Here is a 17,435-nt window from a genome sequence, read left to right as displayed (position 1 = left end):
CGAAGACAACATCACCAAAACCTGCTTTTAACAAATGATACACCCCAACTACAAAACCAAGATCAAGGGTTGTCTTCATAGTGGAACTTTTAGGGAAAGGGTTTATAGTAACATAATGTGTAGGGTTAGGGGCAAGGGTATGGTTAGCACATATAAGTAAGGTAGGCAGTGGCATCACTACTACATTAGAGATGGCTCAAATAAAGGCCATGTTGTACTAGTCCTGATTATTAGCTTGCTAAAATCCTTTAAAATAATCATTCTGCCCATATAAACTCATACAGAAATAAAGAACTACATCAGAATTTCCTCACTCACTGAAGGTATACAGTAAAAATGATTTTCTGAAGCTGTTAATTTCACACCTAACAAAGGATATCATCAGAGGTACATCCTTGAACAGTCCCTTTCAATTTACCTAAAACCTATGGCCTCTTATTTTCATAGAGTCACCATAGTGCAGTATGTATATACTGTCTTGTTCACTAAAGAGCAATATCTTAGCACTGCTCAAGCTACCCTATCAAACATTTTTTTTAACATAGCAACAATAATTAAATGAATCCAAAACGCAGGCAAAACTAACTCTAATCTCTTCAAAAACAGACTATACAATACAAAAACATTCTCTTGTATTTTCTCTCTCTACTCTATAGTGGTACCCCCAAGGAAAGTTCAAGCAAGCAATAACACCCGACAGGGCGTGGGTTAATGTGTAATTAACGCCCGCCCAGGGGTGCTATGAGGCCCAATGCCTCAGGTGGAAGGCCTCTACACCCCTAGAAGGGCATTAATTACACATGAACACGCACCCTGTAGGGCATTACTGTGCTTAAAGAATGGGCTCTCTGAAAAATGTTGTGTTGTACTTACTTATTTATTTTTAAGTACTATATTATTGTTCATTTTTTAATATATTTTTGATGTAAAATAGTTCCTCCACCTAATGCTACAAACTTTCTGTAATATATGTTAATACTGCTGGAAGAAGCATTTTACATCCAAAACATCCAAAATATGTCAAAATAAGACACAATGAGTCAGGGACATCCCTTTTAGGGATAGCCTCTCAAAAGCTCTTCTGTTCAAATAAAACTGCACAAATGTGATATATTAAATGACATTATATTGCAACTGCAAATACTTGTGAGCCATACATTTTAAATGCTTAGTATTTTTGTTTCATACGTGTATTTTCTCCCCAGTCCAGTATGTGTTTTAATTACTGCAGTGAGTTTGATATTGCATTATTTCTTCTTGCTACGTTTAGGGATCCATTTGCTTTTCATTTGCTGATGCTTGACTTTTGTGTAGGGGTAGAACTATGGGATTATGCAGCTTTTTCTTAAAGCTGGCAGATAAAAAAAAACATCATTTAATTCTGATTTGATACATTTTTATCGTATTGTATACTATCTGCTCATTACAGGTCTATCTCGTATCTGACTTTAGTTGTTGTCATTATTTAGTAACTGTAACCCAAACCATTTTCTTCCCCAAATGCATAAATTTAAAAGGGACACAGCAAAAGTTTGAATCAGGGATTATGGAGAGATATATAACAAACTTGCACAGGGATGCAAGGAAGAGGGACAGTTTCATACTCAGACTCCGGACAGAAGGCACCAAGCTTGGAACCAAAATGCAGAAACGAAGAACCAAGAACTGAAAGACAACTAAAGGTCTGGAATCAATTAAAAGTTTATGTCAGTGGAGGGGTTTCAACCGAAAGTGACAAGACATGTCATACTGGGAAAAATGTACTTCAACACTCTTACTTTGCGAGCATAGGGAAAATTGTGATGTTCCAGAATACTTTCCATAGCTAACATCTCTGAGGTCCCATTTGATAAGGAATCTATGGGCAGGAATGAGGATTAGCAGATTTAGGAGCAGACAACAGGTTTAGTGGACCAAAAGAACTTGCACTGGGATTAAAGGACAGCCACACCCCTAAAACACACTCACACACACACACACACACACACACACACACACACACACACACACACGCACACGCACACACGCACACACAGTGTCTTCTGCTTTCATGCATGCATTCACTTACACACGCGGACAGCAACATAAACACACACATTTTTTTCTGTTTTTTTTTTTTTTTACACTTGCTAAACAAAAACACAAAGAAAGCCCTCAATCATTTTAAATAAATGTGGTTCATTTGCTGAAATCTGTGGTGCATTTATTTTTCATATTGGTTCCTGGTTTATGCACTTATTCTCAGTTTTTTGATTTTATTGGTGAGTTTTCTGAGGACTGGAACTTCAGCATGGACACATTGGATACTTTTCATTTGTCTTCTACTCCATACCAAGATCCGGAGTTTGTTGCTCTTAACAAGGACACTGGAAAATTAAAAGGGGAGCTTTCACGTCTTATAGAGCTCCTTTCTCAAAAGGAGCCTTTACCGAGTACTTTGTACAATACCCTTCAACGTACTAACCTGTTGGACATGGCTAGTATCCCTGACAACTCCAACAGAGATGATAGCGCATGTCAGGGGGCTGGGGTAAGTGAAACGTGTGATGATGTGGATGCACGGATTGCAGGGAACATCGAAAATGGATGAATCAACAACAGAGATGATAGATGAATCAACAACAGAGATGATAGCGCATGTCAGGGGGCTGGGTATTGCAGGGAACATCGAAAACTCCCAGAGACCCGTTGCACTAGGAAAAAAACAAAAAGGATATGAGAAAGGGACAAAACAATCTATATGCTATGATAGGATTAACAGGTACTGTTTTACAGCTAGGTCCCGATGTAAAGCCACAGGACACTAGAGTTTCTACATCTTTAATACAGAGAACTAATGAAACTGTATGCAATACTAACAACATTCAGACAAACAAGTTCTCCAGTATTGTGGCAGACACATTGCTTTCACACTCGTAGTTCTGCTGAAAACATTAATGGAACTTATAAAGTCAGTGATCATGAACAGTTTAATTCATTAAAGAATATGATATTTTAGTTTAAAAAAAGGCTGTACAGGCTTAAAAGTGTGCAAACTGAAATTGCTTATTTAAGAGAATGTATTGAATTGAAAGTGGTGACGCAGGGGTTACGCACATATAAGTTTCCATTTGGCCTTGTATATGATGAAGCCATGATAGACAAATTTGTGTCAAAGTTTGATGCGTGGGGGGTTGCAATTTTTGAACAAGGTTGTTCTTTATCATGAACAATTAAAGATAAAAAATTGAAAAAGAGGTACAGGAATTAAATAAAAGTATCACAAATTATTTAATATTTTCACAGTTTGAAGGGCTGTATGACAGAGTTATTGGGAGGGTTGAAAAGAGATGTAACAACCTTTTTACAAAAAGAGGTGCAAGCTAGAAAGAGGTTTATGACAATATAGGAATAAGAATGCATACCCCTCATTTATTAGTAGACAATAGTAATCATAAGGACAACATTTATTTTTATGACTATAGATTTTCAGACAGTGATGGGATGGAATTGGGAAGGTAAGAGAATTATATAGGAAAAGTAACTGATTCCACAGATTACAACTATTACCAGCAGGATTTTCAGGAAGTCCGTCACTCGGCAAGAATAGCGAACAAATACAGACAGAAGAATTATGTATCTATCAGCCACGCAGCACAAGTATGGAAGCGGAATTATTACCCAGGGAAGGGGAAATATTAAATACTACAATAGATTTTAATCCATTTTTTATTTTTATTTATTATTTATTTTTATTTTTTTATATTTATTTTTTATTTTAAGCCTAAGATAAGGTTTATGGATGTGGTGAGAGAGGACATGCAGGTGGTTGGTGTGAAAGAGCAAGATGCAGAGGACAGGAAGAAATGGAAACAGATGATTCACTATGGCGACCCCTAATGGGAACAGCTGAAAGAGAGAGAGAGAGAGACAATAGATTTTAATCACTGTATTATAAATTGTTATCAGGGATACAAAATATACAATTACACTGACAGAAAAATAACCCAGAAGTTTTTTACACTATTTTTGAAGGGTTCTAAGTATGTGCCTTCTATGAACCCAGATACAGTGGACATTATTATTGACTTCAAATTGTATACTAGAAAACTGGATATTGTGTTTGCTTAATAGTGAGTTCAATTCTAGTGAGAGCCATAATACAAGGAAGGGCCTATTAAAGAAAAAAGTATATATTACCCACCACTGCATCCTTTTGAATCCGCAGTGGTGGAAGACATGTACAAACTTTGGGCGAAAGATAAAATATTTTATAACAATTTAACCAAAAAGGAATGTGCTTTATTACACAAATTAAGACAAGATAAAGCTTTAAGAATTATGGCACCAGATAAAGAGGGAGGTACAGTCTTATTTAATTCTCAGGACTATTCCAATGTTATGCATAACATACTGTTTGATGAAGCATGTTACATCCAAGTTTCTAAAAATCAGATCAACATTTCATATGGTCATATAAATTCTTATCTTGAGGAATATGTTATTGAACAGCACAGATACAGGCACATATGATTTTTTGATTAATAGTAACCCCAAAATACCAGAAATGTTTGGGATACCCAAAGTCCACAAAAATATCAATGAGCCACCTTTTAGACTAATTGTATCAGCGGGAACTTGAAAAGACAAAAAGGCAAAATGACGAAGTGGCATATAAGCGAATTCTTTCCCTAGGAAAGAAATTGCTTGGCCGCATCCATTACTTTGCCATTTTAGAAAACTGTAGTGTGATCTTGGAGTTGGTATATTTAAGTAAGAGGGTGTGGGGGCCAAGCCCCCCCACTTTATGTTATAAGTGTTTTTTTTTTTTTGGTAACAGCAATTTTTTTCCCTTGGAAAAAAATCTCTGTTCTAAGCAGTCGAGTTTGTAAGCTTTCGCTTACATGTGGTCGATAAATCATCGTTCACTTTTCTAAGCATTCAGTGATTTAATATAGACCCGTATCAGCTAGTGGTTCAAAGACACACCCCCTGGCATTAATGGTAGACAGGATGTTGCTGGGTTGGAAGGGTGGCCTAATGGTTAAGGTGTTTGCCTTACAAACACAACGTGCAGGGTTTGAGTCTCACAAGGGATAATTGGCTAGGCTTACAATGGCTCGCAAGGGCAGTTATCTTAGTACTAACCTATGAACCTATGAACCCATATTTAAACACGTAGTGGAAAATGTGCCCCACCTAGTAAGGGAATCTTAGCAATTTTTAGGGCACCTAAAAAGGGAAATATGGTCACCAGATTTAATGTTCTTAACTGTTGATGTAAAAGATTTGTTCTCATCCATTCCTAAACTGGAAGGACTGGAGTTATTTGAAGAAGTGCTACATGCCCGTTCAACAATCGGCCACGATGATGTAAATTTGGCAAGTGAGCAAATGGCCATCATTCTGGAAAACAATTACATCTTTTTTGAAGGCCAATATTTTCAACAATTAAAAGGTGCAGATATGGGGGCAGCTTGTGCCCCTGCATATGCCAACATCGTATTACTAGGATGGGAAATGTGTCATGTGTTTAAGAGCCAATACTGGGCCATTATAGTTACATACATTAGATTCCAGCATGACATTTTTATTTTATGGAGAGGTACAAAAGAAAAGATTCCAGACTTTATTAAATATTTAAACTGCACTACAGAATTTTTGCAGTTTACCTATAAATGTGATAGTGTCGGCATTAATTTCTTGGACACTACTATCTCACATTCTAAGAATGGATTTAAGTCCAATATTTTTTGTAAAGAAACATACTGCAGTGCCTATCTATATTTTACTAACTGTCATCCTTTGGTACAGAAAAAAAGCCTAGTAAAAGGACAGGCCATAGGAGTGGCCCGTATGACATTAGAGTCTGGAGATTTAAAGAAAGAATTCATCAATTTAGGTAATATGTTTAAAGACAAAGGGTACCCCATCAATTTAGTGGATGACATTATACAAAAAGTGTATGAACAGTGGGGTAAGAAATGGTTACCTATTAGAAAATCAAAGTTACGGAACTTCGAATACCATATGGTCGACATCATATGATCGAAGTTCCGTAACTTCAAAAGTCAAAAAAAAAAAAAAACAAAGACAACGTACCCTGATGGGTTAAAACAGGGGTCATGCCCCCCTGTACCCCCCCACATGGGGGCTGCACCCCCCCACACCCCCGCTACTTAAATATACCAACTCTGAGATCGCACTTTAATGTACTACGGTGTGGAAAAGGAAGATTTCCCTTTCCTACACTGTAACACAATTTCGGAGTTAGTACATTTAAGTAGCAGGGGTGCAGGGAGGCTTGCCACCCTGCCTACACCCTTTACTTTTTTTTTTTTTTTATGTTCATTTTAAAGCATTTGAATTTCCAATTATTTGATAATTTAAGGTCGACCTTTAGTGATTTGAGCAATTGGAAATTCGATCTTCCAATAGGAACCCGTAAAAATATGTGATTCTGTTGGAAGTAGGTTTTACCCCCCAGAACAATAGACAGAGAACTATGCAACATGAAATTTTTGAAAAAGCATGTGTTTTGCAATATAGTTCCTTTTCAGCTGATATTAAAAACATTATTAAAAAGAACTGGAACACTTTTAGGGTGAACCGTGATATAAAAAAATTGATGGGGAAGAAACCCATATTTACCATCAGAGTGGGGAAAAATGTTAAGGCTTTGCTAGAGACAAAGGTGGAAACTAATAATGGACCAACCATGGGTACAAGACCTTGTGGTGCTTGTAAGCAGTGTATTTTTTTATAAATAATGAAACATCTTTCTTCCTGAATAATTTAATGAAAAGTAAAGTAACATTAAGGAAAGTGAACTGTCCTATACCCAGGGTAGTATACATAGCTGTTTGCGAATCCTACAAAGTATATTACGTGGGAAAAAGGTTTTTGAGTAACAGAATTTATGAATATAAGTACGATAGTAAAAGTAAAAAAGAAATGAATGCCTTTTACAGACTTTCCCTATTATGTGATGGTTTTGTCAGATTTAGATTTGACATATTAGAAACTATGGAAATAGATCCTTGGAGGGGGGGGGGTTGGAAGAATTTATTGGTTAAAAAAAGAATTGCAGTGCAGTTAAAGTTAGCAGCTACTATGCCGCCAGGTTTAAATGATACTCTGTCTATAGCCCCAATTCTTAAAGAAAGAGCTGACAGGTTGTGATGAAATAAAATTCTAAATAGAATGAGATGACATTGTTTTTGTAACTATTTTGGTTTTATGTTATATGTTTATATGGTGGTTATGATAGTTCTTGAAATGAATAAGTTTCTAATATGAATTTTACAACACTATAAATATTTGTTTTAATTTATTCAAATTATTACAAGTTAACTGGCTAAAATTTGACCAATCACAATACAGGCTGTGGTACTTAAAGAACCTTATGGTGCAATGTTTTTATTCTGATGAAGTCCCTGGTGTGGATGGATGAAAGTACTCCATCGATTTAAATAAATGTGGTTCATTTGCTGAAATCTGTGGTGCATTTATTTTTCATATTGGTTCCCGGTTTACGTACTTATTCTCAGTTTTTTGATTTTACACTTGTTAAACACCCAAAGAGCTGCTTAGCAAGTGTAAAATAACGGCGCAATCGATCTCTCTTCCCTTCACATGCATGCATACACTTACACACACACACACACACTTCTGTATTGATTTTCTTTTTTTTTTTTCTTCTTTTTTTTTTTTTACACTCGCTAAACAGCAAAAGGGCTGCTTAGGAGTGTAAAGTAATGGCAGCTGTTAGTTTTTTTTCTGTTCGAGCTCCACGGCAGCTTGATATCCTGCTATGAAGTGGCAAACTCGTTTTTCAGTAGGCATTACTTGTACATTAATACCCTGCAGGAGAACATGTGTTCTCCAATCAGGGTGCTGATGTACAGTTTGCCCATTCTCTACCTTAAATACCTAGGCATCATCTTTGACTACCATCTCAGTTTTACTTTAATAAAGAAAGTCTTACCATCTGTTTACACATCTGCAGAGAGTCAAACCATGCCTATTACTCATGTGAAAGAAGGTACAGATCAGGTAACACTGTCCTCCAATCAAAACTCTTCTAGGGATCAACTTTACTAATTTTCATTAAATTGCTTCTTAAAACTGTCTCACGTATACTGTAAATTTGCATAACTAGAACTTCTACCACCTTTTAGAACTTTTCACTTAATCTCTTCCCAAAACTTAACTTCTGCCCTTTAATAAAAACCTTGGCCAACAATGTATACTCTTCATACTGGTGCTATTGATGAAGGGGGTGGACTATGACCCAGGGGACACTAGTGCAATCAGTGGCTCAGGCAGCTACCAAAGCAGACAGGAATAGAGAGGAGGACAAGGCATCACCTGCTCACCTTCTTTGGAGGGGTGGAACTGATGTACTGGTAGGTATGCTGCTTCTGTGATTCCAGTGGAGGTCAAGACTCAGAAATGCCAGTGGGCTTCTTTGAGTAGAATGTTTAAGAGGTACTGCCACAATGCAGGTGGCAAGTGTAGTAATGCTCCTAGACCAGAGCTGGATCCAACACTAGGCAGGCACCTGATAGTAGCTGGAGGGCCTAAAAAACTACCTTTCCAGCCTTAGCTCAAGATTTGGGCACACATGATTTCCGCCCAGCAGCATTGTCAGCCTGGACATTATCAAGTCTAATGCACGGAAGATTTGTAATCAGTAGACGAGCTTGTCAGTTTAAGAACAGACCAGACCAATGAGAACAGCAAATGTTTTTTGTTCGAGAGCTGATACATGGCAACGGCAAAGCAGACCAGAGACAATGGCAAATGCTTTCTGTTTTAATGGCTAAATGACTTAGAGATTTGAGCAGACTGTTTTTATGAATCACCTACAAATGGCAGATGCGCTATTTGTTTATTTTTGTATATACACAGTGACAGGGATCATTTACAGTGTACACATGTGTGTTTGTGATATGCAGAACGGTGTGTGTGTGTGTGTGTGTGTGTGTGTGTGTGTGTGTGTGTGTGTGCGTGTGTGTGTGCGTGTGTGTGTGTGTGTTGTATCCCCATCCACAAGATTGTTCCTGATGGATTAAACTGCCCTCCCTTCCAGTCCCAGAATGACTACTGATGGAGGACGAGGATTTACATTCCCAGACAGATGCAGAAAAGTCAGATGAATCACTGGGGATTACCACTTAGTCACTAGAGTCACAGTTATTCTTACTGAGAAAATACAGGCATGAATTTCATATTTGTTTTTGTCAGGAAATGCAAAGCTTTTTATTCTAACAGCTTTCTAAGTACATAAAAGAAATACTTAAAATCTCTTCCTGATTTTGGGATATTTGACTCTGATATAAGCTAAGAAATTTAGAGGGCAGAGGGGGGTTGCAGTGGTTTCCACAGTATGATTGTGATGGAAATAATCTATGGTACATTCGTGGATCACTCACTTGTTCTCAAGCAGGTATCTGAAATGTACAGTCATGCAAATAGCTGTAACTGATGTCTTTGTGACAGGGTATAAATACTTGGTTCCTGTAACCCATATTAGTTATGGTGTATATGAAACAATTGTAGTAACCAGAAACATGATCATATGAGCCATGTTATTTTGATAAGATCCTTGGTTTTCTTATTTTGTTGACAATGTGCTTACTATCTGGCTGTGTATAAAATGGTCAGCATGAAGTCTACAAGTTTAATGTTTAATGATTCCTGCACCTTTCACATGGACTTCAGTTTGCTTCACTACATTCTGTTTAACTATGGCTCCCAGCACACGTCTTGTAGTTTTATTGAGATGCACCTAACAGTCCATTAATGTGAGTTTCAATTGAAGAGTTGCACACTGTTGCTCATGTTAAGTCTGACTTCACTGTGAAACTGTTTTGTTTTGTTTGGCAAATGTTTGTCAGTATTTTTATGTAAAATTTGAAATAACAGTTTTAAATTAAATCCAAATATCTGTGATCATAATGGAAGTAAGAAAATAAATAGTATCCAGACCAGCAGGTTTGAAGAGTGTTCTATGGAAATTGCGGAGACATACACAAGTAATGGGATATTGGTTTGGCTGGGGGAGTGTATTCTATTACTCTGCCTAGGGACCCATTTCACCATGATCCGGCTGTGTTGTAGACACACCTTTTGGTACATATTAGCCTATACAAGGTATATGTATGCACATAATAAGAGGTAGGAACATCACTACCGAGTTAAAACCCCCACCATGACCAGCTGTGGTGGCTCCTCAGTCTTAGTAAAGCCTCCTGCTGTAACCTGCTTCACCACAGAGGGACTAGTAACACTAGTGACAGACTATAAGGACTGATTAAGATCATAGCTGTATTGGGGGATGATTGTGATACTGTGATTTTACAGAAAGTACATTTCCACTTTGCAGATAAAAATCTCAAATTACGAAAAAATAATAATTCACACACCTAGCTCTATCCTAATAACTCATTATGTCCCATGGCATTCCCCTCCCAATGCAACTGTGCTCTACAGATACTCAGGGTTTACAGAAATACAGGTGTTAAAAGTGCTACAACCACTCCGAGGATGCTGTGTTTCATAACTTCGTGGGCTTTATTAAAAATAAGCTAACTCTAAACCATTAATCCACAGAAAATGTCTGACATACTTTATGGTGGACAATAAATGTATATGCTACAAAAAGCAGATGGTTAGTAATGTCATTCATTTCTCCAAAAATTCTCTCTTTTGGTGCTATGACTTAGTAACCTACCCTCTGACAGCAGTTCAGCCATATTACTGCACTTGTATGTCTGTCCTGGCTGTCAATCAGTAGACAGTCCATTTTTGTCTGTGCTAAACGGTATGTCACCATTCACTGAAACCGCTTTTGAAAAAATTGAAATGTACTCTCCAACCCAACCTGTGAAACAGTCCATTAGTTTTTATTTTTTTAAACTTCTGCTGTATTTAACAGTACCCACTTTCAATACTATAAACTGCACATATCAGTAATACTCACATGCCCTTATTAAGTGCATTACGCTTATTTTAAATGTTGGTTTAAGTTACTCCATATTATTTATTTTTTAAGCTCATCTCTTCAGGCCTTCACTAACAGTGGGTCTCAGTCCAGCCAACAGAACATAAGTAAATAACTTTTTCAGTTTGTAACATTTCCTCTTAAACCTTAATAGGTATTTCTGAAGCGTTTCATAATCATAACTATCAGTGTTCACAATGATAAAAGATGCTGCTTTTGTCCCTCATAAGGAAATTCTATACTTAGTTTGAAAAAAAAAATCCCCTGGCAGAGTAAGAAAAATATTTTCACCACTTCATGCAGTATCATAGAAACACAAACAATGCTGAAGATTTGGGGCAGAAGTACTGAAAACTGTGCCATTCAAAGACTGCATTAATTTACAGTTTTCTGCCAGAACATATAATACAGACACTTCTTAACAGCAGTGCATGCTTGTGAGATCTGTGAATTTTCAGAGTCTGGCTACATTTTTTGTTTACACTGTAGACAGAGATTGCATTCTGTACAACATCACCTTTCGTGACAGACTAGAACAGTAGCCCTACTTACTTTCCTGTGATAGAATAACACAAACACAAATTAGGTGTTGACATTTTAAGACAGAAATGTTGAAAGCCATAAAAGTTATGCGTATATTTACAATGTTGGTAGTATAGCCATGTAACTTTGGCAGTTTTCAATATTTTGCCTCAAAACTTACATTTTCTTTACTGACAACTGTTATAGTATTGCCAGAAATGAAGCATGCATTTTCATATTTCAGGTAAGGATTTGATTACTCATTACAAAAAGTACCTTTGGTAATTCCTGTACTGACCTCAGCATTTCATTGTAGCTATCTGTTCTTTTACTGGCACAGCACAAATTCATTGCATCTTTTTAGATTTGCTAATAAGACCGTTTAGTATTTTGTCAAATGAAGCATGCTCCACTGATCTCGCCACCAAAGAAAAAGTGTAACAAAATATTCACACAGCAGAGAAGCAGTAATGCCTTTATTTGCTCTAATTCACTGACTTGTACTTATTTTGCTTAAGCAAAGCTACTGCACTCTATCTGCAATACAACTGAACATTCTGCTGTGCTGACTGCTTGCTTTGAGATTGTAGGCAGCTTTGCCATATGCAGACGAAAATAAAAGACCTTGCCAGCAGGTAATAAATGTGTGTGTGTGTGTATATATATATATATATATATATATATATATATATATATATACGTATTAGTATACAGTGACTATCCATCTCAGAGTCTATAGTGTCATCGGTTTCAGCACTGACCCCCATACCTTCCTTTTTCTTGATGGTTTTCCTCACACTTTCTGAAAAGCATCAATTATCCTTATGACTTCTAAAAGCCCATTAGGAGAGTTCAAAGCTATTTTTACAAGAATGTCCTACTTCTTGCCTGCTAGTCAATCTCTAGGGTCACCTTACTTTTAGAAACAACAAAAAAAAAATAGTTGAATTTTGTAACTTTTTTTCCATCTCAGTGTATAAAATAGTTATACTATGTAGAACTGAGGGAACTGCATAAATATTCTCTAAATTCTACAAGGCATATGCTTCACTAAACCTCAATTGTCTTCATTCCACAAAATATAGAAAATTAAAAGCTATAGAACTAGGAACGGCAGTGTGACCTTAATTCTTTTCCATAACATTAAAAGCACACACACACACACACACACACACACACACACACACACACACACACACACACACACACACACACACAGACTCCCCTAGTTACTTTATTTTGTGAACACTGCAGTTTCTTCATAGGAAAATGCAATTGCATAAGAGATTTAACTAACCTCCAGAATAGCTGCAGCAAAACACATGAGAGCAAAGAAAAAAAGAGACAAAATGAGATAGATATTTACCACGCTGTTTGGGATGGGGGCACTTCCAGATGATGGCTCTTGGTAATACCGCTCCATGGGATGTACCACAATGTCTCCGTCTGGCATCACCGTTTACTGGACAGCTATAGCCTGCAGCATGTGCCTCAATCTTCTGCTGACACTCTCAGAAGCATTAAATCGTCTGGCCAAGCACATGTCAGTGGTGTTGTCCTGCACCTCTGTGGCTGCACTATAACAAAACAATGTGAACACTTCTTTTGCCAGGACTGTAACACACATCAGAGTTATTTCAGATATATTTAAATAGAGAAGGATGGGCTGGACAAGCAGAAGAGTAGAGCACAAGTCTTGCTGCAGTATTTTCAGCTGAAGCAGCAAACGGCGATTGCTGTGACAAATGAAGTAAATCCCAGCAATTAAATGCACGCATACAAAGGGCTTTCTCAGCTTCTGAACCCCAGCTCCTGGTGTCAGAAATAATCTGCTGAAAGGTTTTTTACTCTTGACCTCAGCATAAATGCGAACAGTTGTTGAGAACATCAAAATAGAGATTTTCATGGTAATCAGTGAATAATAAACGTAAGGATGGAGGAGGGACACTGGAGTGAGTGTCGGGGCGGGGGGTTGAAGTTTCCTCATCATCCTCATTATACTGAAAACATTTCTCTGTAGGAGAGGACAGCCCCTTACCCTCACCTCCACATTTCTTTAATACAAAACAGTGGCAGGGAATGCTTTCAAAGAGGTTATTCACATTATTATGTACTGTTTAATGATGAGATTTTAAATAAGCACCTTCGCTCTTCTTCATGCCCTCTGAGCTGATACGATACGAATTCCCTCCAGCTTCTGCTGCATCATTTTATTTTGGAGAGTTATAAATCCAGCCTGCTGCTGTGCTGTTAGGGTTATAAAATAAGATGCAGGCAGTTGTTTAGTACTAGCTAGCACATTATGTATGCAGGACACAGAATAAAAATAAAATGCCAGCACATCTCTCACAGTAACCTGAAATATTCCTGTGTAACCTAGAAAGCACTTTTAAAATAAAATAATTTCGCTACAACTCTATTTTCAAAATAGTTTCCATCTTATATGAATGTTTATTCTAATATATAATATAACCAAGAAAACAGAAATGTTTCAAATGTGAAACCATTTTCTGGTTCAGGATCTCAGCTTCTGTCCATCTCCCTATCAGCTTCTCCTCACAACAATCACTCTTGCAGAAGTGCTACAGCTGGAAGGTAGCTTCACATACAAGTGAACAGCATGTGACATAAAATGGGCAAAACTGCATATGGAACACGGCAGTGAAAAATGGCAGCATGTCACATGTGCTCAAGCACATGCACAAACACACAGATACACACACCACAAATTCAGTGAAGTAGGAGAATCAAAAACCAAGAGAAAGGGCCCTCGTTGGCCCTATTTATGCATAATCAGACAAATGGATGGGTAACTAGAAATTCACAGCGGGAATTCCACCTGTGTCCCTCTTGAACAGGTGCAATAGGTGCTGATTTTAGGATCTGCTTGAACCAGATACCCTTGGGAACATGGGTTGAACTTGGCTAGGCTTGTAAGGGCCGTGGGGCCATTACCCTAGTAACCTCCTATGATCAGTCTCTTACTAAAGAACTTGCACTTTTCAATATTCCATATATTGTAACAGCTTTCTAAAGTCTGGCTATTCATGCATCAAGATGTGATAAGGTATGTGTGTTGCATCTGGAGGTATGCATTGAGGATCATAGCCCCTTCATCTATGTTAGAACTCTGTTACACCCCCTGCAGTGATTTATTGTACTTATAAAATGGCAAAGGTGACTAGCTGCATTAATTCTATGATGACAAAATGCATGCATGATCATTCAGCAGTGTGTGTGTGCGTGTGTGTGTGTGTGTGTGTGTGTGTGTGTGTGTGTGTGTGTGTGTGTGTGTGTGTGTGTGTGTGTGTGTGTGTGTGTGTGTGTGTGTGTGTGTGTGTGGCTTTATGTTTATGCAGTTTTTAAATTTGCATGCCTAACCATGGAGTGTGGTGGGTGCAGCTCCCTCAAGTGGTGCGCAGGGGGGGTTACCTCTTGCAAAGCTGCTTTTTTGTGTTATTTTGTTAAAGCTGGCATTATGTACTGTCAACTTAATTTTTTATTGTTTTGTTTTTAATGTGATTTGGTTCTTGGAACTGCTATGGACCCTTCGTTTACACACACATGCATTATATAACTAATGCACACCAAACAGACTCTGACTGCTAACAATCTATCCCATCCCAAAGCTGAAAAATGTACTTGTGTAGCAGTTTTCTGTCCCACAGTACCAGCAGACATGAATTCGGCAAGCAGTAAGCTATGCTCCTCAATGCCTGTTACTTTTTATGCAAACTAGTTTTATATTCATTGCAATGTTATAATAAGTACCTGGCTTCTTTTATGCCGTGGAGAAACAACAGTGTGTACCCAGTAATGTCCTACAAATGGTGGCAACTAACATATACTCCCCTTTATAATATTTTCTCAGAAAAGTTTTCTTTTAACCATTATAATGGCCAGACTATTTTCTTTTAATAAGTAGATATGCCATGCTAATTCATTGTTCTGTAAAGTTGCCCCTTGGTGCCTTTTAGCACAGAAATAGATATAATTAGATATTGTTAAACCATACCATGGTACCAGCAGAAATGAAAAAGCTATATTTTCAACTGGGATATAAATATGAACAAAAACTAAACAGTATAGTCTGTGCTTTCTACCTTACACATGGCAGCATATTCTCTGTACCAAGTCTTTGACAGGAAATGTAAAGAGGGGTGCTCTTTATTCAGGGACGTGAAAAAGGGGTAGCTAAAGAGTATTGCAAGGCCACCCCTAACTGACTATCAGTTATAACATTTGTATTATGGCTACTTTCATTAATACTAAATTGTATATTCTCTACAGCACACAAGGTGATTCTTGACCGGTCTATTAAGTGTGCTGTCCAACTGCTGAATTTCCCAGTCTTACTATAGCACAATAACCAAGTGAAGTCACTCCGACTATTGACATTACATTACTCTGCTGGATTATACAGAGATCCCAAAGAGTAGGCAGGATATCCAGCACAGCTCAGGCAACCTAATGCACCATGGAAAATGGCTAGAATTAATTCTAATACCTTGTGTACAGGACAAGTTAGCAAAACGGACTCTGGAAGTCCCAGACACTAGGGAGGGGGGAACCACTCAGATGTATGTAGCCACATATCCACATCAGGATTATATGGTACAGTTCTAGGGGTATCAAACACAGTTAAGAATAACACATAGAATGTTTGTAGCTGTGTGTGTACAGCAGAACAGGCAATAGGATCCCTGGAATACTGAAGGAAGATAGGAGTAATTTGTGATATGCTTGTGGCTACGGATACCATCAGAATATACAGTAGGAATCCTGGGATCCAAGAGGAAGGGAGAAATAATTCGGGGGAAGTCTATGGTTACAGGTGCACATCAGAATATGCAATAAGATTCCTGGGGTTTCAGAGGAAGGGAGGAATAACCTGTGGGGATGTTTGTGACTACAGATACACATCAGACTATGCAGAATAGAAACTAAAGGAACAGTACCTCATGGGATGTCTGTCTTTTTATATATATATATATATATATTTAATACGTGTGAGAGTGTGCAGCACATTTACTGTGGTCATACATAACACATTGAGTTATATAGAAGGATTTCCTGGACCTCAGAGACATGGAAAAGTGGATAGTGCAGTCTCTGTTGCCACATAAAGGTGGCAGAATTTATGGTTGGATTCCAAATGTATCTGTCACTCCCAAAACCAAGAGTACAACAGAACTCAAAGTAATGATCCCACATATAATTTGAAATACTCACTGAATTACTTGAATTCAAACACACTAAGAAACATCTAAAATATAAAATAAAAATAAAACAGAGGACTACAGCAGACACAAAGCCAAATAATTAATTACTTTAATAAAAAAATAGTTTTATAAAAAGTAGTACTTGCACACGTTTACACTCAACTACTTTAAAAAATAAAAAATGTGTATAAATACAAAACTTTTTTTAAAATTAAAATAGTTTAGTTACTTGGCTCTGTGCCTGATGCATTCCCCTTTTATATTTTTTTCATATTTCTGCATTTTAATTTTCTTTTTAAAAATGGGGAAGTTTTCTTGCTTTCTTTTACACTGAAACATATTCTAGAAGGTCAGCAAGATGCAATTCTTAAAATATACTATCCAGTAACACTTATTGCATTTGCTGTCAGAACTTAAGCTCTGTCATTCATTTCTGAATGCTGGTAATATATTTGTGGTTAGACGTGAAGGGCAGTACCCTCAGAGTATAGCATAAACTGTAGTTGTTGCAGTTTAAAAGGAGAGAAGAACTTTATTATTATTATTATTATTATTATTGCTCTTTAACTTAAAGATGAGGAAGGGTGGTGCTTCTCGGTCACATAGATCCAGTACTTGGTGAAGAAATTTAAAGGAGTGCATGGCTAGAAATGGGGAACATGAAATTTGAATTGTGATGGGGAACTTCTTTACTGCAATGAATA

At 37.3% G+C, this 17,435-nt stretch overlaps 1 protein-coding gene across 4 annotated transcripts in view; it reads right to left on the bottom strand.

Annotated features, from left to right (window-relative positions):
* The window catches only part of TMCC2 (transmembrane and coiled-coil domain family 2), a 1,263,302-nt gene that overhangs the window by 392,990 nt on the left and 852,877 nt on the right, over positions 1-17,435 (bottom strand). Inside the window, exon 1 of one of the 4 annotated variants that reach the window (XM_044076806.1) lies at positions 12,876-13,427. The exons of the other annotated variants lie outside the window; for them this stretch is intronic. Within the exon in view, the coding sequence (XP_043932741.1) occupies positions 12,876-12,962 (87 nt within the window). The 5' untranslated portion in view covers positions 12,963-13,427. Of the gene's footprint in view, positions 1-12,875; positions 13,428-17,435 lie in introns of those variants that run through there. 4 annotated transcript variants of the gene reach the window in all.

This window comes from Protopterus annectens, chromosome 7.part0 (genome assembly GCF_019279795.1).
Source record: "Protopterus annectens isolate FY-2018-M chromosome 7.part0, PAN1.0, whole genome shotgun sequence".
In the NCBI taxonomy this organism is placed as follows: domain Eukaryota; kingdom Metazoa; phylum Chordata; order Ceratodontiformes; family Protopteridae; genus Protopterus; species Protopterus annectens.
Note: the sequence above shows the minus strand (reverse complement) of the source record. Positions and strands in the feature narration are given on the sequence as shown.